The 22,833-nt window shown below is 44.2% G+C and overlaps 1 protein-coding gene across 1 annotated transcript; it reads right to left on the minus strand.

Annotated features, from left to right (window-relative positions):
• Positions 1-6,577: 6,577 nt before the first annotated feature.
• Positions 6,578-7,400, minus strand: LOC115270989 (serine/threonine-protein phosphatase PP2A 65 kDa regulatory subunit-like). The gene has a single exon (XM_062854836.1). The coding sequence runs from the start codon at positions 7,232-7,234 to the stop codon at positions 6,578-6,580; it is 657 nt and encodes a 218-aa protein (XP_062710820.1). The 5' UTR covers positions 7,235-7,400.
• Between the last annotated feature and the right edge of the window lie 15,433 nt (positions 7,401-22,833).

The raw sequence follows: 22,833 nt of genomic DNA on the forward strand, positions 1-22,833 counted from the left end.
TTGCCTACTGCGTTTTTTGACGTTTCAAGTCCCTAGTCAAGTCCAAGTCCCCGTGCAAAATGTATAAAACCCGATTTTCAAAAACTTTCATTTTTCCCATATTTTTTGCCTTATAAACCTTCCTTGGGTAAAAACTAACAGAACAAAACTCAGACGACCAAAATCGGACCACCCGTTTGCATGTTATGCGCGGTCCCACGTATGCCACTGCATTTTATATATATATATAGATTTGAGCTTATTAAAACTCATAATAGACCACACAAATTGATGTACCGAAACTTTGCATTTTGAGTAAATGTGTGGTATATATTCAAACGCCGTCGTAATGGCAAAAGTGGATCTTAGAGTGGATGGTTATTGAAGCACAGCGTAAAACATAGTTTTGTAAAATTGACGCATGCAGCTTCCTAGACCAGTTGCATGTCGAATACAGTCGATTACTACTACTTTTTGAAAAAATTGGCAAATAAACCGCAAAATTTGAGTAAATATTGTAAAATTTTAATTTGAACTTAATGTAAATTTACTGTTAGGAAATGTACTGCCGTTCTACGCATAATTGTCCCATGTTATATGGGAATCAGTGGGCAGTGTAGGCGTTATATTTTTAGGGCACATTTTTCACCAAAATAATGTTTTTCTTAATATTGGTTAAAATAAAGAATTTTCGCTTATAAGAAGCTTCTTTATACAAAAAAAACGATACAATTTTGTTACAAATCAAAAAAAATCAATCGGTATATATAGCCCAAACAATCATACATATATGAAAATTGATTGATATCAGAAAAACAACTTTTTTGAATTTTGTCGCGAAATTTTGATTTCTGGCCCATAGTGCCATGGTCGCGCTTCAGACGGGTTGCAGCAAACCTTCTTGCTGTTGCGGGCAGGGGACCCGCATGCGGCAAGGTAGGCCTACTGCTCATCTTTTGCGAGTGTGTTTGTGTGACTGGCAACGCGACCTGAAGCCTGGTCGAATCCTGCTTGGAAATCGGTTTGTTTTGTCGATGGGGGTGGCCCGCGAAATCGCATTGCGTTGTTTGGGAAGGCCCGCTCGATGCATGTTAGGTAGGCGTAGTTTGTTCGAGTTTGACGTGCCTGCACCCTCCCTGGTTGCGGGTTTCCGTTTCCACGCTGATTCGCAAAGGGATGTCCAAAATAGCGTGTATTTTACTTTTTTTTCGATACACACATAAGTAAATTCAGCAAATTGATTTAATATGCTAACCATACCCACTACAGCGATATGCAGCGGCATGTGATTGGTTGGTGACAGATTGACGAAAGAATGTGCAAGTTCAGGATAAAGGGCCTGAAAAGGTTCGGTCTTACCGGATCTCAAAAAAGAACACGCGAGTAACGAACAAGAACAAATTGTTTTATTGAAAAGCTACAGATACACGTCTTCACTTGATCAAAGGCGTCTTCGATTACACCCCCTCTCGATCGGTTAGTCCTAGGCGCAGGATTAAGAACTGATCATAATCCAGGGCCTTGGTACAAATGTCCGTCAATTCATTTTTCGTCCCAACCGGCAATACTTTAATCTTTGCTTCAGAAACTATATATCGTATAAAATGATACCGCATGTCGATATGTTTTGCACATTTTGATTCGAAAGTTTTTGCCATACCGATACATCCGTGGTTATCTTCAAAAATCTTTACAGGTTTAATATCAGTCACGCCTAAGTCATTCAGAATTCCAGTGAGCCAAATTGCTTCAGTGGCTGCAGAACTCAAAGCAATATATTCTACTTCGCTTGAGGACATCGCAACGCTCGCTTGTTTCTTACTCGACCAATCAAATTTTGAATATGAAGCCACTTACCGTCTTCTTGATCACCGGCCCAATCTGCGTCGGCAAATCCAGTCAGAGTCTGGTGGTGGTGGCTTTCATGTCTCTCGAACTTCATCGTCAATTGTTGTGATCCCTTCAAGTATCGCACCACACGTTTCAGTGCTGTCCAGTGTCGTTCTCCAGGCTGCTGCAGAAATCTTCCAAGATACCCAACGGAGAAGCAGAGGTCTGACCGGGTGCACATCTTACAGTACATTAGACAACAGGAAGGTTAGGGTAGTGTGGGGCTAAGGCCGTCTTCTGCAACAATAGTAAAAGCCAGGACTACTCTCTCCTTGACCCACTAAAACACATTCCTATGGTCGCCAAATCCTTCGTCTCTCCGGAACCACCAAAAAGGCATTGCTTCAGAGAGGGGCTAGTGCACATCGCACCCTCAAGGTTGGCTGCGTAGCCTGCAGCAACGAACATCGATGACTCGCTTTGGAGAGTCCATCACGGTAGCATGCTGGTGCTTGGCCAGTTTCCCGAGTGGTCCTCACCACTCCCTTTGTCCTCCGAAGGCGGGCAGGGTCAACCCCGCCCGTGCCGAACTGCTTGGCAGACATCAAGAACTGATGCCCACGTGCAACCCGATCTGACTGCCCGTAAGGAAGGGTATCACTACCATTCATGCCCTATCAGATGCACCCGAACCGTAGCTTGCAGTCAGCAGGGTCTTACCTGCCCCGACCCTTTCCGGGGACCCCTTTCCAACCGCGGGCTCGGATCCAACCCAGTAGACCGACACCACGACAGCACCGCTACCGGGACTTCCTCTCCGCGGCCACTCAATCGCTGTAAGGGTCGATCTCGACCGCAGGACACTGGTATGACCTACGAAGCCGACTCCGAACCCCTGGACCACCTCTTGTACCGCATCTGAACTAGCCATTCTCCGAGTCCACGTGCCACCTCCTCTGTAGCTCCCAGAAGATATGGGTGATAGCCGTTGAAACGGCGTTCCAGCTAACCTCATCCCTAAACATCCTCTGGACCAAATTATCCAGAGTTGTGTCCTCCCCGCATGTGGCAAGCATGCGGTCACGCATTTTGCGAAAACGCGGGCACACGAACAAAACGTGTAACGCTGTTTCCTCTAAACCATTGCACACTGGGCATTCGGGAGAATCCGCATGCCCGAAACGGTGTAGATACTGTCGGAAGCAACTATGACCTGGAAGGACCTGTGTCAGATGGAATGTAACTTCCCCATGGCGCCTATTAATCCAACTATCTACCCTCGGTATCAACCTATGGGTCCACCTTCCTTTGGTGGAACTGTCCCACGCGCGCTGACATTTGACCATAGAGGCCATCCTGACAGTCCTGCGTATGCCTCTTGTGCCGCGCATTTCGAAGCACTCCATGTCCTCACTGACAAGAATGCCGATAGGCACCTTACCACTAATGACGCAGAGAGCGTCGTGTGACCAGAGTTGATGTACACGCGCTGTAGTCCCATGTACAGGAGCCACATGGTCCACTGCACGAATTTATTGTGGCCTGCTTACTCTCACACGAAATTTGACGTTTTTGCGGTGTCGGCACCTCTCAAACGTCAAATTTCGTGTGAGAGTAAACAGGCCAGAATAAATTCGTGCAGTGGACCATTGCAGACAAGCTCCCAGGAGCACAGTATTTACATTTTGAGACTGAAAGTTGTGCGCCTCATTTTTCTCAAAATGTGTCTCATGAGCTACGTCTCATGCGCTGGTTAAATTAGAAAATTTCACGACAAAAACTTCCTAAACGAACGAGAATTGAAACCTTAACCTTTGCATTGAGAGTCCCTAGTCGTATCGCATAGACCAACTAGACACTTGCGGTGTGTACGGAAAAAAATTGTTGAGGTTCTTCGTTACCAAGAAGTTGTTTTGCACCTTAGATACCAACAGCTCACGCAGCGTATGAGACGAGCTCCCCGTGAGCAATTCTTCATTACACCAACTAAGCTAGCCATGAAAATGTTTGACATTTCTCAGGTCATTTTGACAGACGACACACATGCACGAAAAAGACGGATCATATATTCTACTTTATCGATCTTGTTGCCGTCCTTTTCATGCTTATATTACATCTGTCAAAATGACCTGAGAATTGTCAGTCATTTTGAGGTTAGGTTCGTTGGTGGAATGAAGAATGTGCCTAGCTCGCACCCACCAGATTTTCGTGAGACTCCTAGCAGCGCAGCACACTGCGATTTTGAAGAGCTGGGAGACAATTTGGTGGGAGGCTCGCTGTCACATTTATGTACACATGAGCAATGGGAATCTCTGCGTGTGACACGGTACGGTACGCGCTCGCAACCCTCAGGCACATAAGCCTGTAAGTACTTTCCAGCTTCCGTCGGTAGCATTTAGTACTTAGCGCAGTGCCCCACGCCGGGCCACCATACCTAAGTATGGACGACGTAGCACCACTAGCCAGAAGCTTGCACTTACTGGCTTACACCGCAGAGCTATTGGACATCATCCGGGACAGTGCCGCAATAGCTGTGGAGTAGTATGGGACACGCTTGTATGGAAAAAATGAATCCTCGCTCCAGTCGACTTTTTAGATCCCATTTAGGTCCCATATGAACTGTACAAAATTTCAGAGCAATCGGTGAAACTATAATTTAGCGCAAGCGGTTCAAAGTTTTCATAGGATTTACTATGGGAAAAGTTACACTTTCAAACAAAAAATCCCAGAGGTCGCCCTTTGTCTTCATAATTCAAATCGATCAATGATTCTTGTAGACAAATCATTTATGAAACTTTTCTTCGAAGACCGCAAAACAATAGGATGCTTGTGGAAAAAGTTATTGATTTTTTACCGATTAGTGATCCAACGACCGGCTTTTTGTTTTGTTTTATCAGCAGCACTGCTGTTGCCGCTGTCGCATGGGGTGGCGGGAGGCATCACCACCCCCAGAAACAGCAGCAACCAACACTGAAAGGAGCCTTGCAGTAATGACAAGCTAAAAAATGTTTTTAAATTTACCATGGCAAAACATGATCATCGACCCACCAACTCTTCTTGTGTGCGTTTTGTTTCTTCTCACATCAACCGGTTCGATAGCTGACTGGTAGCGTGCGAGCCTGGTGATGTCAAGGTTCTTGGTTCGAATCCGGTTGCGAACAGAAACTTTTTTTAATTGAAAATCGAGTCCATGGTAAAATTGAAAACATAATTCTGTTGAATTAAAACGAAACTCAGTCTGCACAAATTTAGTGGCGTTGTGCATTTAAATTGACCCTCAGAATAGTAATTTTCACCGCAAGCCGCCGTTCAGTGAAGGCAGCAGCTACAGTGCTGCTAATAAAACAAAACAAAAAGCCGGTCGTTGGATCACTAATCGGTAATAAATCAATAACTTTTTCCACAAGCATCCAATTGTTTTGCGGTCTTCGAAGAAAAGTTTCATAAATGATTTGTCTACAAGAATCATTGATCGATTTGAATTAAGGAGACAAGGGGTGACCTCTGGGATTATTTGTTTGAAAGTGTAACTTTTCCCATAGTGAATCCTATGAAAACTTTGAACCGCTTGCGCTAAATTATAGTTTCACCGATTACGCTGGAATTTTGCACAGTGTATATGGGACCTAAATGGAATCAAAAAAGTCGACTGGAGCGAGAATTTGATGTTTGTCCCATACTACTGTGGAGGCTCTTTTACAGGCATAATCGACGTGGCTACCGAAGGTAAGCTTATCGTCGATCATCACGCCCATGTCTTTGACGGAGCGTTTTGACAGGATAGTGCACTCTCCTACACTGATCTCCGTCTGCTGCTCCGACTTCCGGTTGTTAACAACCGTCACCTCTGTCTTGTGGTGAGCCAGCTCCAGTTTCCTGGACCGCATCCACGCCTCCACAACCTTGATCGAGTGGTCGGTAGTGAACTTCACCTCCTCGATCGTTTCACCGTAGACTTCGAGCGTAATGTCATCGGAAAATCCGACAATCACCACTCCCACTGGGTACTCTAATCTCAACACCTCGTCTTACATGAAATTCCATAACACCGGACCCAGGATGGAACCTTGCGGGACTCCTGAGGTTATGTGAAAGCACTTCCGACCCACTTCCGTGTCGTAGACTAGTACTTACTCGATTCTGAAAGTAGCTTTCGAGAATCTTGTACAGGTACCTCGGTATCCCCAGACGCAAGAGCGTATTGATAATAGCAACCCAGCTGGCGCTATTATACGCATTCCTTACATCCAGAGTCACTACCGCACAGAAACGAGTTCCCCTCCTTTTAGGCTCGAGTGCTTCTCGGCGGTTTTTGTAACCTACAAGATAGCGTCTACGGTGGACCTCCCCTTCCGGAAGCCGTACTGGTTACTCGAAAGACCACTTTTGCCCTCGGTGAACCTCAACATTCTATTGAATATGATCTTTTCGAGCATCTTCCCGCCGTATCTATCAAGCATATTGGTCTATATGCCGACGGGTTTTTGGGTGGTTTCCCCAACTTTGGCAATTGTACCAGGCTCAGCCGTTTTCAAACTTCTGTGAAAACTCCCTCGTCCAGGCATTTCTGCATAGCAAACCTGAGCACTTCGGGAGCCTCTGCAATAGCTACTTTTAAGTCCAGGTTTGGAACTCCGTCCGGACCTGGGGCCTTACCTACTCTAAGGGACTTTGCTATCCCCGCAAGTTCCACATCGGTGACTGTTGCCGACAAGTAAGCCATGGCGCCGGCCCACGTAAGAAATTTTCATTCCCCTAACAACCATGGTTATAGCGAGATCAATAAAACAGTTGTGTGAAAAACAGTTTTGCGAAGTATTATTCCGAGAAGTAGCAGTAGTAGAGAAAGTAGTGAGTAGTAGTAGTAGAGAAAGTAGTGAGTGAAGAATCGCGAGGATTGATTCCGTGTTCGCGGCAAAGGACGATCCAGTGTTCCCAGCGAGGATCGATTCCCGTTTCCCAGGTGAGCCCATCCTGTCGGTGTGACCCCGAGCGAGCCCCTGAAACATTGGTCCTTCTTTCCCGTTTCCCAGGTGAGCCCATCCTGTCGGTGTGACCTCGAGCGAGCCCCTGAAACATTGGTCCTTCGAGCCGGATATTGGAATGCCGGAACAAGATCGGTTTTAGTGATTTCCGGTCCAACAGCCTTCTGCAAGCCGGTGAACTTTTCCGCCACCATGTACCGAACTCGCCACGAAGAATCGTTGACGCACTGGCGCAAAGTTGGCATGACGCTGTGTTCTACATCATCTTGGGGCAGCAACTGGGCAATGCTTACGCAAGCCTCCACAGCCAGCAGACGAACTGAGTCCTGATCGTCCTGGGCCATCTGCACAAACATGGGAATCAAGTCCGATTTCAGATACTCCAGCTCGACGACCTTGGCGAATTCACCCAGCTTTCCGGCGGCAGCCCGTCGAACCATGGGTGTTTCGTCCTGGCACAGCTGCCGGAAGTTGTTCCTCAGTTCGGCTTTGACCGCGGCCTACACCCTTGGGTAGCAAACCGAGAACAGTCCGCAGGCTGAGGTGCGGGATGTGAACCAATCTCCCGAAACCAGTCGCTGCAGCGTTGGGACAACGTGCACTTCCAAATCCTGGGCACTGTGCTGAGCGGCCACAATCCGCAGCGCTTCGACGGCCTTGTCGCGGACTACGGTTTCCTCAACGGTGGCCAACGATTACAGGATGGGCTCACCTGGGAAACGATCTTCTAGTTCCTTCGCATTGAAATTTTTGATAAATTGTGCAATAGAAGGAGACGATACTGCACCAAAAATCATCGCCATCATTACGTAGACTTCAGGAGGCTCTGTACGGTTCATGCCACGCCAGAAGAACCGTTGAGAATTCTGATCCTCCTCTCGTATCTGCACCTGATGGAACATTTCCTTGATGTCTGCCACAAACGCCACTTTTTTCTGTCTACCGCGCATTAATACTGCAATCAAAGACGGAACAAAATCAGGTCCTTTCAACAAAAGGTCGTTCAGGGAAAAGCCGTGTGATTTTGCTTTGGCATCCATCACCAGTCTAAATTTGTTTGCAGTCATAACGCTGAAATGCGACAAATACCAGGTATTTGGTAATTCGTGCATCTCCTCGGGATTCAGCTTCCGTGCGAAGCCTTTTGTCACGTAATCTTCAATTTTCTGACAATATTGCTCGGCGAACTTCGGGTCTGCATCCATTTTTTTCTCCATGATGGTCAGGCGGCGGAGTGCCTGCGATTTGCTGTCAGGAAACGTGAAGTTGTTATATCGGTAAATCTGACCAACTTCAAAACGGTTGTCGCGACGCTTCAGTGTGCGGTTCATGATGTCTAACGCTCGTTCATCTTCTTCGGATATTTTTGGACCTTGATCTCGGATGCCGAAGTCTTCAATTTTATACAACTCTTTTATTTGCTCCGTCAGCTCCAGATCTTCATTGTTATTGTAGAGGAAAACGTGAAATTGGTCAGCAGTGTCCACTGTCGCAGGCTCAATTTCTCCGTGGATTGTCCAACCAAGATGACAACGCGTCAGTTGTAGACCTCTTAACGAATATTGCACAGTTTTCAATGGAACTATGAGACCGGCGTTGTTTGATCCTATCAGCATTTTAGGTGTGGCATTTTGCAGAACAATCAGCTTCTCCTCGTCAAGGAGTGGATACAAACTCTTGATCCTGTCGATGTCGAGGTTCACACGAGGAAGATTCATGTTCGTAATGATCCGCACGTTGTTCATTTCGTGCCATTTAGCTTGTTCGCTTGGTCCAGAAACTTCGAAGGATAACAGGCTGTTAACGTTCAACACAGAAGGCTTTGATCTCCCGAACGGTATATCCTTGCGATCTTTTTTGTTGAGAAAGAGAGGGTTCATACTCGCCAACCCCGAATATGTTATTACTTGGACGGAACAATCATATGCAATACGATCACGATTTTGACGAGAGAAGTCTGGACTGTAGAGCTGCCTACAAGCAGGCACAAGTATACGCTGACCGTTTTTGGCGGAAATGGGTGTCAGCCTACCGCCCAGAATTGATGAAGCGACAGAAATGGCAAGACAACCGAAACTATTATGAATATTCTGTAGGAGATTTAGTTATGCTTGTCGACGAAAACTTACATCGTGGATGCTGGCCCAAAGGAGTCATAGAAAAGGTTAACCGTGGACCCGACGGAAAAGTACGAACAGTCGAAATGAGGACTTCAAGATCGACCTACGTCCGGCCTATCACGAAGATAATTTTGTTACAGGCCAATTCCGCTGGTGCCCCGGAGAATGTTGCCGACAAGTAAGCCATGGCGCCGGCCCACGTAAATTTTCATTCCCCTAACAACCATTGTTATAGCGAGATCAATAAAACAGTTGTGTGAAAAACAGTTTTGCGAAGTATTATTCCGAGAAGTAGCAGTAGTAAAGAAAGTAGTGAGTAGTAGTAGTAGAGAAAGTAGTGAGTGAAGAATCGCGAGGATTGATTCCGTGTTCGCGGCAAAGGACGATCCAGTGTTCCCAGCGAGGATCGATTCCCGTTTCACAGGTGAGCCCATCCTGTCGGTGTGACCCCGAGCGAGCCCCTGAAACAGTGACTCTCTCCTCATCGCCAGCCCCAGACCCCCAAGCGGTCCTACGAAAGGATGCCAAGGACTAGGATCATGAAGCGGAAAAAGCCCTTCGATGATTCCCTCCAACATCTCTGGAGATTGCTCTGTAGGAGTCGCGGCTTCTCGTCTTGGCCATAACGATCCTGTAGGCATCACCCCACGGGTTCGCATTGGCACTCTGACAGAGACCCTCAAAGCAGGCCTTTCTACTTTCTCTTATCTCGGTCTTAAGCGCGGCTATTGCAGCGGCGAACACCACCCGCCGTTCGTTTCGCTCTTCCTCTGATCCTGAGACGAGACTCGCGAAGACGGTCTTCTTTTTCTCCACTTTGTTATTTTTTTCTTCTTCCTATCTGTGTTGACATCATGTTTTGGGCTGGTGGTTCAAACACGTACGTGATCGCAGCACCTCACATGCAGTGTGACTGAATCCCATTCACGCACAAAATCATGTTGAGGTGAAATTTTGCATCGCCAACAATCGCCAAGCAAAGTAATCATTGGAATATTTTGTTTTCAATTTATTTTTGACAGTACAGGAGAAGAAAATGCTGCTCGGAGTGAATTTTGGCTTCAGAACTTATCGCGGATAGCAATACTTTCCTCGTTTTAGGTAACGTAATCAAACGGGCTACAACTGACAGCTCAGTTGGGCTGCACTTGACGTTGCTTTTTTTCCTCTTCGCGAGTCTCGTCTCAGCTCTGATCGTGCTAGCTGCATCCGCCGCCTAGCCCGTAGGCAGGCGTGGCATAGGTCCGCAATCGCGTCGGTCCCCCAGTAAGCCGGTGGCCTTCCATTTCTAGGGTGGACTCGCCTAGGCATGGTCGCATCACACGCACGTGAGAGCACCGCTACCAGCTCGTCGCCGTTCAAACCGATTAAGTTTCGCTCACGGCGGAGCGCCTCCCTAACTACCCTTTCGTCGAAGTATGATGTCTTCGACCTGCGAGGGCTTGGCCTTGGCCTAGCCGCCTCTTCCTCTACCCGCTACCTGCTGTTGTTGTAGACGATGCTGTAGCGAACCGCCAGGTGATCGCTATGAGTGTATCCATCGTCTACCCTCCAGTTCGAACTACTTGTTAGGCCAGGACTACAAAAACGTCAATAATCGACTCCGCACCGTTCCAACTAAAGGTCTTCTTCTCTGTGGCTTTACGTCCCCACTGGGACTTGGCCTGCCTCACTTCAACTTAATGTTTTTTGAGCACTTCCACAGCTATTAATTGAAGGGCTTTCTTTGCCTGCCATTGCATGAATTTGTATATTGTGAGGCAAGGACAATGATGCACTATGCCCAGGGAGTCGTGAAAATTTTCCCGATTGGAACGGAAATCGAACCCGCCGTCTCCGGATTGGCGATCTATAGCCTTAACCACTAGACTAACTGGAGACTCTTGGTATAGACATCTCGTATGGTCAGTGTCTAGCAGGATCTGACCCCGCTGGTTTTTGAAACGGCTTCTCCATTTCACGGCTCAGGCATTGAAGTCATCCGCTATTACCACCGGCTTTCGCCCTGTCAGTACGGTCGTCATACAGCCCAGCATCTGCGTGAACTGCTCGATAGAGCACCGCGAAGGCGCATAACAGCTACAGAAGAAGACCCCGTTTACTTTGGCGACCACGAAGCCCTCGTCAGTAGTCCAATTCCTGGACGGGGTTTTTACCCGGCGTCCATATCGCCGCCATTTTTCTGGTCCCATCCGCGACCCTGTTGCTGTTGCCGGCGGGCACTCGGTATGGGTCCGCTATGATGGCGATATCCGTTCCCCACTCAAAATCTGTCTGACAAAACAGTTGCTGAACTGCATCACAGTGGTTCAGGTTCAGTTGCGTTACCTGCAATGTGATTTGACCGCTACGGCTCTTCCAAACGTCGGGAAACTTGGACCTCCCGAAGGGTGGTTGTTCGCAAACATCTGGTGGCTAGTGCAAGGTCAGTTGGCATACTGACCAGCCCATCTTGAGCTTCCCTCAAACTTCCCTAGTAATCCTTTGGAGCCGCACGGATCATATATGATCGCAACATAGAAACGGCTGTTTAAATTCACCCATTCCATAAAACAGAATACTGTATTCGGCAAAGTTGTTGCAAATTGAGTCCTCTATTGGGGAAAAAATGGGAATATTTGCATTTGGGACTTCATTGATAATCTAGAACATCCTGAACACCATGAAACTTGGAAAAATGACATAATTGACATACCAGTTGTTCTAAAAGCTGAACTTGGATATGGGTTGCGTTTATATGTACTTTTACAATTGGCTTCTTTAGCGGTGTTGAGATAATTCCATATTCAGAATCTGCATGCAAAACTGAGCCGAAATCCAAATTTTCATGAATTTTGGTGCCCGGGAACCTATTTAAAAATTAGTTTGAAGTTTGTTTGGGAGCGATTTGTCTAATCACCCCTTGTCGCATTTTGTACTGGGCGGAGCTATCAAGCAGTTGGCCAGCTGTCAATAGGTGATTTCGAAAAATCTCTTCGAAAGCGATTTTAGGTATCAAAATGAAGTTCTAACAATCTGAAAAAAATCATAGTGGTTCAGAAAAAGGCGCTCTTTTGTATATAATCAAAAAATCAATGCATTTTTGTTAATTTAAAAACCCAATTAGCCTTCATCAAGAACATAAAAGGTGTTTTATATTCTGGGATGTTCTGGGTATTCCAAACTGTCCTATAGTGAATAATTTTATGTATTTCACCACAAATAATAGTATTGAATAATCTACTGGGATCCGTGAAGCTCTTCACACCTACAATGTCATTTATAGACACTATAGGGATATTCCAGGTCAGCCAAACTACCTTAGAGTTCAGGACTTCAGGTCTACACTCGTAACAGTATCTATATCTGTTGTACTGAGTAACGCTGTATAATCAACCGCAGATACTGGAGCAATCTGAAGTCTACTTTTTTTTAATTATAAACCTTTGGGACATTCAGGGTCGTTCAAACTGTTATATAATGAAGTCCTACAAATCTACAAGAATAACTTTATGTGTTTTCACCATAAATAATAGTATTAAAGAATCAGCTGAGGTCCGCGAAGCTCTTGAAATCTTAAATGTCATTTAGAAACACTACAGGGATATTCCAGGTCAGCCAAACTACCTTGGAGTTCAGGACTTCAGGTCTATGTACACTCGTAACAACAGCCATACCTGATATACTGAATAACGCTCCATATTTATCCGTGGTTAGTGGAGTCCTTCAAGTCCTTCAAATCTAGAAGAATAATTGTACTTGTTTACACGATAAATAATAGTATTGCATAATCTGCTGGGATCTGTGAAGCTCTTGACATCCACAATGTCATTTACAGACACTATAGGGATATACCAGAACAGCCAAACTACCTTGAAGTTCAGACCTTCAGGTCTACACTCCTAACAGTAGCCATATCTGTTATACTGAGTAACGTTGTATAATCAACCGAAGTTACTGAAGCAATCTGAAGTTTACTAGCTTATTATAAACCTTTCGGACATCTAGGGTCATCCAAACTGTTATATAATGAAGTCCTACAAATCTACAAGAATAACTATGTGTTTTCACCATAAATAATAGTATTAAAGAATCAGCTGAGGTCCGCGAAGCTCTTGAAATCTCAAATGTCATTTAGAAACACTACAGGGATATTCCAGGTCAGCCAAACTACCTTGGAGTTCAGGACTTCAGGTCTATGTACACTCGTAACAACAGCCATACCTGATATACTGAATAACGCTCCATATTTATCCGTGGTTAGTGGACCAATCTGAAGTCTTCTTTTATTAATATAAATCTTTGGGACATTCAGGCTCGTCAAAACTGTTCTATAATGAAGTCCTTCAAATCTACAAGAATAACTTTATGTGTTTTCACCATAAATTATAGCATGGCATAATCTGCTGAGATCCGTGGGAATGTTCCAGGTCAGCCAAACTATCTATGAGTTCAGAACTTCAGGTCTACACTCGTAACATCAGCTATATCTGGCATACTGAGTAACGTTTCATAATCAATCGCAGTGACTGGACCAACCAGAAGTCTACTAGGGTAATTTTCCAATTGTTGCACGGCTAAAAATTCGCCAATTGTTGCACACCTCATAAGAATAGCATGGAGTGTGCAACAATAGGCAAGTTTTTAGCCGTTGCAACAATTGGAAAATTACCCTACATATTATTATGAACCTTTGGGACATTGAGTGTCGTCCAAACTATCCTGAAGTTTAGCACTTGATAGTAACAGTAGTTAGTCTCACAATGAACTTTAAACTGTAATCTGCAATCCCCTGGCATATCATGAGGCATTTCAAGATAGTTTTGAGATATTATAGATCAACAACACTACTCCGAAGACCATAGCTTCAGGTCAACATTTGTGATAATAGCTTTTGCCACTACGTTTATTAGTGTTACATAATCCACTGTACTAACCAAAGCAGTTAGAGGAAAAATACGCGTTGTTATATATTTTTGGGATATTATGGGCTCCTTACTGTTATGAAGTTTAGTTGATAAAAACAACCACTGTAACTTTCACAAGACTTGCTGGACATGATAGATTACAAATCGTAGCTTTCAATGAAAGAAGTTACCGATTCACTCGTAGACTTTAGGATCTAAACTCAAGAACAGTTTGGATGACCTAGGATATCCTGACTGCTCTGATGCTGTCTATTGAACTTTCAGAAGACTTACTGGACATGGAAGATTACCAATCGTTGCTTTGTATAATGAAACAACTAACCGTCATACACCCGTAGACTTTAGGATCTAAACTCAAGAACAGTTTTGATGACCTATGATATCCCGACTAATCTGATACTGTCTATTGAACTTTCAGAAGATTTACTGCACATGATAGATTACAAATCGTAGCTTTGTATAATGAAACAAGTAACCGTTATACACCCATAGACTTTAGGATCTAAACTCAAGAACAGTTTGTATGACCTAGGATATTCTGACTCATCTAATACTGTCTGTTGAACTTTCAGAAGACTTACTGGACATGATAGATTACAAATCGTAGCTTTGTATAATAAAAGAAGTTACCGTAACACCCGTAGACTACAGGATCTAAACTCAAAAACAGTTTGGATGACCTAGGATATCCCGACTGATCTAATACTGTTTATTGAACTTTCAGAAGACTTACTGGACATGATAGATTACAAATCGTAGCTTTGTATAATGAAAGAAGTTACCGTTACACCCATAGATGTAAGGATCTAAACTCAAGAACAATTTGGATGACCTAGGATATCTAGAAAAAAATATCCTGCATAATATTATACCGTTTTTATACTATTGAACACCAAAACTACAGAGAAACATAGAAAAAACTTAAGAATAGCGCTTGGAAAAATTCCGGCTTCAAAGAATTAACATACTTATTTGCATCCGCCACAGGCTACATGTGGAAAAGTTCAGAGTGATCATCGTTTTTAATGCCGCCTACAAACTCCTATCCCAGATAATTTTTGTTGTCTGTCACCTAAAAAAAGAATAAGTTCGTGGGAAGTTATCAAGCTGGCTTCATCAACGGCCGGTCGACAAAGGACCAGAATTTCCAAAATGGAGGAGAACGTACTTCTGGAGCCGACCTACTCTGTAGGACCAGATTTTCACCGTACGGCAAATTCTCCAGAACTCTCGTGTATGCCATGGTCCAATGCATCACCTGTTAGCAACATTTTCAAACCTAGCTCGACTGAGTTGGTCACCGTATTTGTTATTGATTCCTAGCTATTTCAAATTCCACCAAGTAACACCGAGTTCCTTCTGCCATCCAGATCCCATGGTCGTTAATCAACCAGCTCCGCACCGCCTTAATCACTTCAGTTCTCAGAGCAGGTCCTTCGAGATACTAGATCCTCAATGAAAGTTGGTCCACTAACCGCCTCTCCATACCTCAACGACAATTCACTTGATACTTTGTCACATCGTCTGTGGTTACCTCATCGGATAGGGGCCTCTCCATCGTTTCTTGGATTGTTGGTCTCCTCGCTTCTCGAACTCCACCATATGGGTCCATAACCTGTTGTAAACGACAAAGTACCTCAGGGAGGCTTTGGTCCATTCCGCAGTAGTGAAAATAATTGCATGTATGTATTCTCGTAAGTGTGATTTATGTTGAACCAATAATTTAATATGCTATTCAGGTTTATAAGTAGTGTACAGAATTGAAACTAGTACGGACAATTTTGTGATACTCTGTAGAAAACTAGAATAAACGACCAGCGACGACGATCAACTGTCGATCCGATTCAGAGCAGCTGTCGTTCGGGTAGTTGATGGCCTTAGCGTCTTCACTCTAAACGGCGTCGTTATCGTTAAGGTTCTGAAGAACGATGTCTGTTTACGTTTTGAATCCACACCTCTCTCACGTATGAGTTCAAGAATAGAAGTAGGTATGCGCGAGGATGACGAATTTGGATTTTGAAAACGCATGCAGTCAAGTCGTACTAACAAAACAACCTAATCATATATGTGGGAGAACGATTAGTGTGTCGTCGGACGGGGGTGAGAAGAATTTGAAAAGAAGGCGTCGTCGATCACCGGTCGCCAATAAGAGAATGTAAACGATCAGCAAGGTCAAGTTTGTTTCGAATGCGAATCGTGCTCAGTGGCGTTAGCGGGGTACGAATGGTGTTCTGGGCTAGTCGAAGCGATAAACGCACGGGCAAGACCATGTGAAGGCAAGATTTGAAAAGGATCTACAGAGTGTGAAAGTTATTGGTTCAGCAATGTGTATTGGGGTGCAATTAGTCTATGGTGCAATATCCGATTCAAAACTGCAGAGAATAATGATCTCAGTATAATTTATCTTTCTGTAGGTATCACTAATTTCCACCAAAATCTTCACTCTAAATACGCCACTGTTCGCAGTTTGTCAGCTAGCCGGATACTGCATTCTGATCACGTATCATCCATAGAAGGTAGATTAGTCATATTTCGGTATGCCAAGAACATAGATAGACCAGAACGGCTAGCTAGCTCGGGCATCCCTGGTTCCTGTTACAAAAAGAATATTACCTAATCACTTATCACTTATTCAGGAAACCCCCAACTAAGCGAACATTCTTCGCGATGCAGCACATAAATAATCTATCAACGATTTGGCTTGGCACTAGCAGCGGAAGCGGCAAAGCTTCGCCTTCACTCTACTTCTCACATTACACGGTGGATGCCTTTGGTTCGTTTGGGAAAACCCCAAAACCCACGTGCAATGTGCGGCGGGAATCCAAATAGCCGTTCACCGTGCGGAGATGTTGGGCCAGCCGCACTCGCTCCACTGAAATTAGCTGAGCGTTACTTTACTTCAACATGACGCAGCGCCACATGCATGTAATTACATCACAACACAGATTACATTGACCTAGACCAAGTTCCGACATGAGACGAGGAGCGTACTTAAGTTGGAGAGCAATTAGTTGTATGATAGAATCAATTGCCTTGATCGTGAACTATGGAACTGTTGGTTGCTTGCTAAAATCGACTCTATCTGTTAGGATTTGCGGTGGTTAGGGACGTGTCTCTGACTCACGAACCCACGTGTGGTCGTATCGGACATTCATATGAACGAACAACCAACCAGGGCCAGAGGAAACTTGAACGACCCACCCGGGATCGTTCAAAAGCGGCAGGGTTCAATTTGGGGAGTTGGATATAATTTACGCCACATTGTGAGGCGCGCTTTTGTTGCAACCTTGCAAGCCAACCGCCGTTTGCCTTATAGGAATGGTTTTCGGAGTTTTTGAACAGCTGCTCGCTCAGTTCTCTCCGGGTGTACCTTTGCAGAGCATGCAACGGTCTAAACTTGTACATCTTACCTGCAAGTTTTTTTTTTAACTGTCAAATTGCCCGCATGGGCAGCGAAGGTGTACTAGAAGAGCACCAATAGAAGTTTTAGAGGGTTAAAGGAAGGTGAAGGGGGTCCCTCAGTCTCTCTTTTGCTCAAGGAGTCCTAATATTTGCCCCCTCCTTTCATGTGTAGAGTTTTCACTAACCCCCACACTCCTTCAAGTTATCCACGTGGTATATGAAGGCCTCCTAATATCTTAAAGCATTTGTTTCAGACTGTCTGGCCAAAGTCTACGCTTCAAACAAATTTCAAAAAAATTTTGGGGTGGGGGGGAGGAGTGGGGGTTATAGCTCGATGTGCTCGGTGAATGAGCAGTGTAGCGTTGTAGGGCAGTGAAGAAACTGCCGAATTATGATTCAGAGGTGAGGATGAACTCTGGGTAACATCAAAGAATAAGAATATCAAGAATGCCCACTGAACTGATGCTCGGGGGGACACTACCGCAGCGCTATCTGCGGATGAAAGTTCAACCTTCATGCGGTAGTGTGCGTTACTGATTGTATGCGGATACTAAAACATATGCACATCACCTTCTCTTATGATAAATCACGAACACTGTTACAGAGAGCTTCCACCTTGATACGCTTATGTCGAATTCGTTTTTGAACCTGGGTTAGAACTGCATTGGCGGAAAATGTGTAAACAAACAAACGTCAAACAAACTCAAACAAACTTCAGTACAAGCGAAACCGAAGTCGGGTTGGGGTTGAAACTGTGATCTCATCCAGTTCCAACCCAGGTTGGAACTGAATCAAAAACGAATTCGACATTAGAGAGCGCCACTTGTCTTGTCGCTTGACGTTTACATAGAAAAAGGCAAGAGACGGCATTCTTTCTATTTTTATTCTTTGGTAACATTTTACCTGTCACTATGATCATCAGAAATATTTCCTTCTTTTAATCATAGGCTATTCTTTCAAGTTTTATCATTGAGAAATTAATTGGCGGTTCATCGCCAAAGTTTCAACTTTGATTTTTTTTTGTCAGAGATTCCTCCTTCTTTTAATCATAGGCTGTTCTTTCGAGTTATACTAATGTGAAGAACAGTGCCATGCTCAAATGAGTGCATCAATAATTTTTCGGCCAAACGACATTCAGCCAAATGGCGTTCGGCCAAAAGACCCTTTTCTGCAAATGGCGTTCGGTCAAACGGCATTCGGCCAAATGACCCGGAACCAAAACACACAAGATCAACATGTTCCGAGGCCAAGTAGTTCCAAAGTCGCTACCTTCCAATTATCATTTTACCGGTAAGACGACACTATTTTGGATTATTCCGGTGACCTTCCATGGCAATAATCGTTCAGTGTCCGTATACGCCTTTTTGGACGAAAGTTGGTAAGTGAAAACACTTGCTGAAGAAGAAGAATTATTGTGTCTTCAGTGAACGGCAAACCGAAGTGAACTCGCAGCGGGTAACTTTGGAAATCTCAGGACATCCAAGGTTAGCTACACATTAGCTACACATTAGCTACACATTGCGCTGTATTCTCGGAAGCACTTCCATATCTGAAAGGTCTTCCGATAGCAGATTATGATAACGCACAGCCCCAAATTTTGATTGGAAACGACAACGCACACGTTATGTCAACGCTCAAGCTACGTGATGAGCAGCCCGGACAGCCGATCGCAGCGAAATCGCGACTTGGGTGGACAGTTTACGGGACAGTCAAGAGAAGTCCAAGGACCAAGCCCACAGCTTCCACATTTGCGCGTGCCAGGAGGATGATCAAACGCTGCATGAGCTGGTAGAGCAGTTCTTCTCGGTAGAAAGCCTTGGAGTAATGCAAATAGGTACCATCCACAGAGTCCGAGGAGGTTCAACGATCTCATCGAATACTGAAAGAAACCACGAGGCGTATTGGTAAGTGATTCGAAACAGGGCTTCTTTGGAAGTACCTATGATCGCTTCGAATTTCCGGACAGCTACGGCATGGCAGTTCGATGGTTGCAGTGTTTAGAAAGACATATGCGGAATGATCCAGTCATCGGAGAGAGCGTGACAAGACAGATATCCGAGTATCAAACAAAGGGATATATCCACAAGGCAACTCGCGAAGAACTCGATGAGGCAGATCCATGACGTACGGCGTACGTGGTATTTGCCGTTAGGGGTAGTCATCAATTCCAAGAAATCGTCATAAATTCTAATTTTCTGCGATGCGGCGGCAAAAGTGAAGGAAGTCTCCCTCAATACGATGCTGATGAAAGGGCCAGATCTTCTGAGGACGTTGTTGGACGTTCTTTTCGGATTCCGGGAGAAGCGGATAGCTCTGTGTGTAGATCTCAAGACGAAACTGGATCCATTTCCTCACTTTTTGGTATTTGATTTTTTATTAAATAACGAAGCGATATTTTCAAAATCGGTTTTCGTGCACATGTAGAGTAGGGATCAGGGTATCTTCTGAATTTTTTACGCGAGAGAAAATGTTTTTCGTTTTTGCGAAAACCATTTTTGAACAAAATTTCACTATAAAATGGTTTCTGCAAAAACGGAAAACATTTTCTACAGCGTAAAAAATCAGAAGATACCCTGATCCATACTCTACATGTGCACCAAACCCGTTTTTAAAAATATTGCTTCGTTAGTAAAAAAAAAATCAAAAACCAAAAAAATGAGGAAATGCTTCCAGTTTCGCCTTAAGGAAATGTTCCACTAGATAAATACGGATTCGACGTGATGATCGATATGCACAACATTTACTGTAAAACCCGAAGTGTGTTTGATGGATGTGGCCATGCTTGGAGCAACGTGTTCACCGTGTTCGGTACAATACGTGAAAAACGTAAACGCTGAACAGTATTCAAAAGCATATCCGGCCGCATCAAACGCTATAATTCATAAGAATTATGTGGATGACTATTTGGACAGCGCTGACGACGTTGAGGAAGCAGTGAAATTATTACTAGAAGTCTAATGAGGTGCTAGCATGACTCGGGGAAAGCAGTCCAACAAAGGAGAAGTGTCTTTAGCTAGATAAAAACAGCTCAACGGGACGCGTACTTGGAATGTTCTTGAAGCCTGATCGTCTACGTTGACAACGGAAGCAAAGTACCCGATCAAACGACAAGCTTTGTGAGTAGTTATGAGCCCGTTCGATCCAGCAGGGCTATTATGCTTCTTTCTAATTCAAGGCAAGATACTCAGGATCTGTAGCTGGCGAAGACTGTTTGGGATCAACTGATTCCGGAGAAATTACTCGAGAAGTGGATGCGATGGACTGATTTATTCAGCCATCTGAACCAGATTAGTATTCCGCGCAGCTATTTTCCGCATGAATCGTCATGCACTCGAATAATATCGTCATGCACTCGATTCCTCGTCTAGAGTTAATGGCTGCAGTCATCGGTGTTCGTGTGGCAAAATCCATACTCAATGGGCTTTCGCTGTTGATTGAGAAAGTATTCTACTGGAGCGATTCGAAGACAGTGTTGGCCTGGATTACTTCGGATCATAGCAACAATCGACAGTTCGTCGCTTGCAGAGTGGGCGAGATTCTATCCAAGGCAAAACCTGAGGATTGGCGATGGGTATCTACGAAGAAAAATGTTACAGATGATGCGACCAAGCGGGAGAAGGGCCCCTGACTGTCTACGGATAGCCATTGGTTTCGTGGTGAAAAACACTCTCGTCTACCAGAAGAACTACGCACAACGAACTCAAATCCAGCCACTGAAACAAAGCCAAACGGTGCGGTGGGTCGCACTGGTTACCTGTACGACCACCAGAGCAGTGCATCTCGAGGTCGCAGAGATGGAATCCTCCTCAGAGCAAAACAAGAGAACAAAAAATCTGCACCATGCTCCCGCATCCAATGCCAGAGCGGCTTCTCTCGGTTTCTTTCGCCTTCCTGCTTGCAGCTTGTGACACCGAAACATGTGCGGATTTGTTTGCGCAAAAAAGTGCGTTTGCTCAAAATTGAGGCACTTTGTGCACCGGTAGTTAACATAAATATACTTATGCTCATAAAATCAATAATTAACAAGCGTACAAGTATTTATGTATGCAATTGTGTCATGCAATGCGAACGGAACGATCATACCGCGCAAAACGCCGGTGGAATTGTCGAACAACTTTGCGGGAGCCTCAAAAATGATGCACGAAAATGTTTCTCTTTGTTCTGATTTTTGTGGTTCGACGTTTCTCTTTGTTTTCGCATGCTTCCTCCTTGCGCTACGCTCCCGCACAAATGATAGCGGTGGGAGCGTACAAAGATAAAGAGAACAAAAACATGCATTTGAGGCACATTGCGGGAGCAAATGACAAGCCTCGGAGGTCGTTCATGCACTTTCAGCAGAATCATGTAAGATGGTAATCAGGCGTTTTATCGCACGTCGAGGAGCACCGGTTGAGATCCGAAGCGATAGAGGTTCGAGCAACGAACTAACCCTACGTCTCCACTAGACAGAAATGTCTTGCCATTTTGCTGCCAGAAAGAGAAAACGTAACAGAAATGATCAACACCGCTGCTTTCCATGCAAACAGCGAGAGAACATTTCTGTCATGACACATCTCGCCCCCTTAATGCTAGAACTAGGTAACTCGTTTTGGAAAGTTCGAGTAAAAATGGCTGGTAAAACTTATCCTGCTATAAAACAAACACTTTGTTGGTCTTAAAAGAAGAATCATTATGTGTTTTTGTAGTTTCAATCGACAAACTTTTGTTTATTGTGGTGAACGTTCAGATGTAAACAAATTGCTCGCGATTTCGCAAAACCAGTTACCTAGTTCTAGCATTAAGGGGACGATCTGTCCAGCAAAATGGCAAGACATTTCTGTCTAGTGGAGACGTCGGGTAAAGCTGGAGATGAACCGAATTGATCGCCAGTTAGCAGAAACCATCACTAACACAAATACGAATTAGGTGTTCAACCCACCAGGAGCCCCTAATGGGTGGGGGAAATCATGCAGGGCTGATTTGATGGTCAAAATAGTTAATTTAGTGACCAATTTCTCGAAAATAGTGACTTACGGAAAGCAAAAAATTGACTAAATAGTGACTTCTCGCACAAAAAATAGTGACTAAAATTTTTTGAACGGGCTTGATTCAGAAAGACCTGGAGTACCGCATAATAACCATTTTCAAGAAAAGACTCACGCTTATTCCAAAAATTGTTTAAAATTGCATGTGGAAAAAAATTGCACTCCTGATGAAGAACCATATTGTAACATTAAAAAAGATGATTATCTTTAGTTACATGCATTTTAATACCAAATAAATAAATAAATACCGTAAAATGGGGTGTTAAGAACTCATGGGGTGTTAAGGGATTCATCTTCACATACTACTTTGAAAAATCGCCAAACCGTATAAAAATAGATTTACTAATTCCAAATTCGCTTCAAATGTGTGTTGGAAATAAAGGCATACTGTAAGGATTACCACTCATGAAAATACGGTTTTAACTGGACACTAGACTTAAAAAAATAGAACGGCATTGATTTTTCTCAATTTTACTACCATTGAAACATTCATTTGTAAGGTCAGAAATATTATTAGGAAAAATATGTGAGTAATCATAAGGTGTTCTAGAACTCATTTCAAATGAAACTAGGGTAAAATATTTGA

This window comes from Aedes albopictus, chromosome 1 (assembly GCF_035046485.1).
Source record: "Aedes albopictus strain Foshan chromosome 1, AalbF5, whole genome shotgun sequence".
NCBI lineage: Eukaryota > Metazoa > Arthropoda > Insecta > Diptera > Culicidae > Aedes > Aedes albopictus.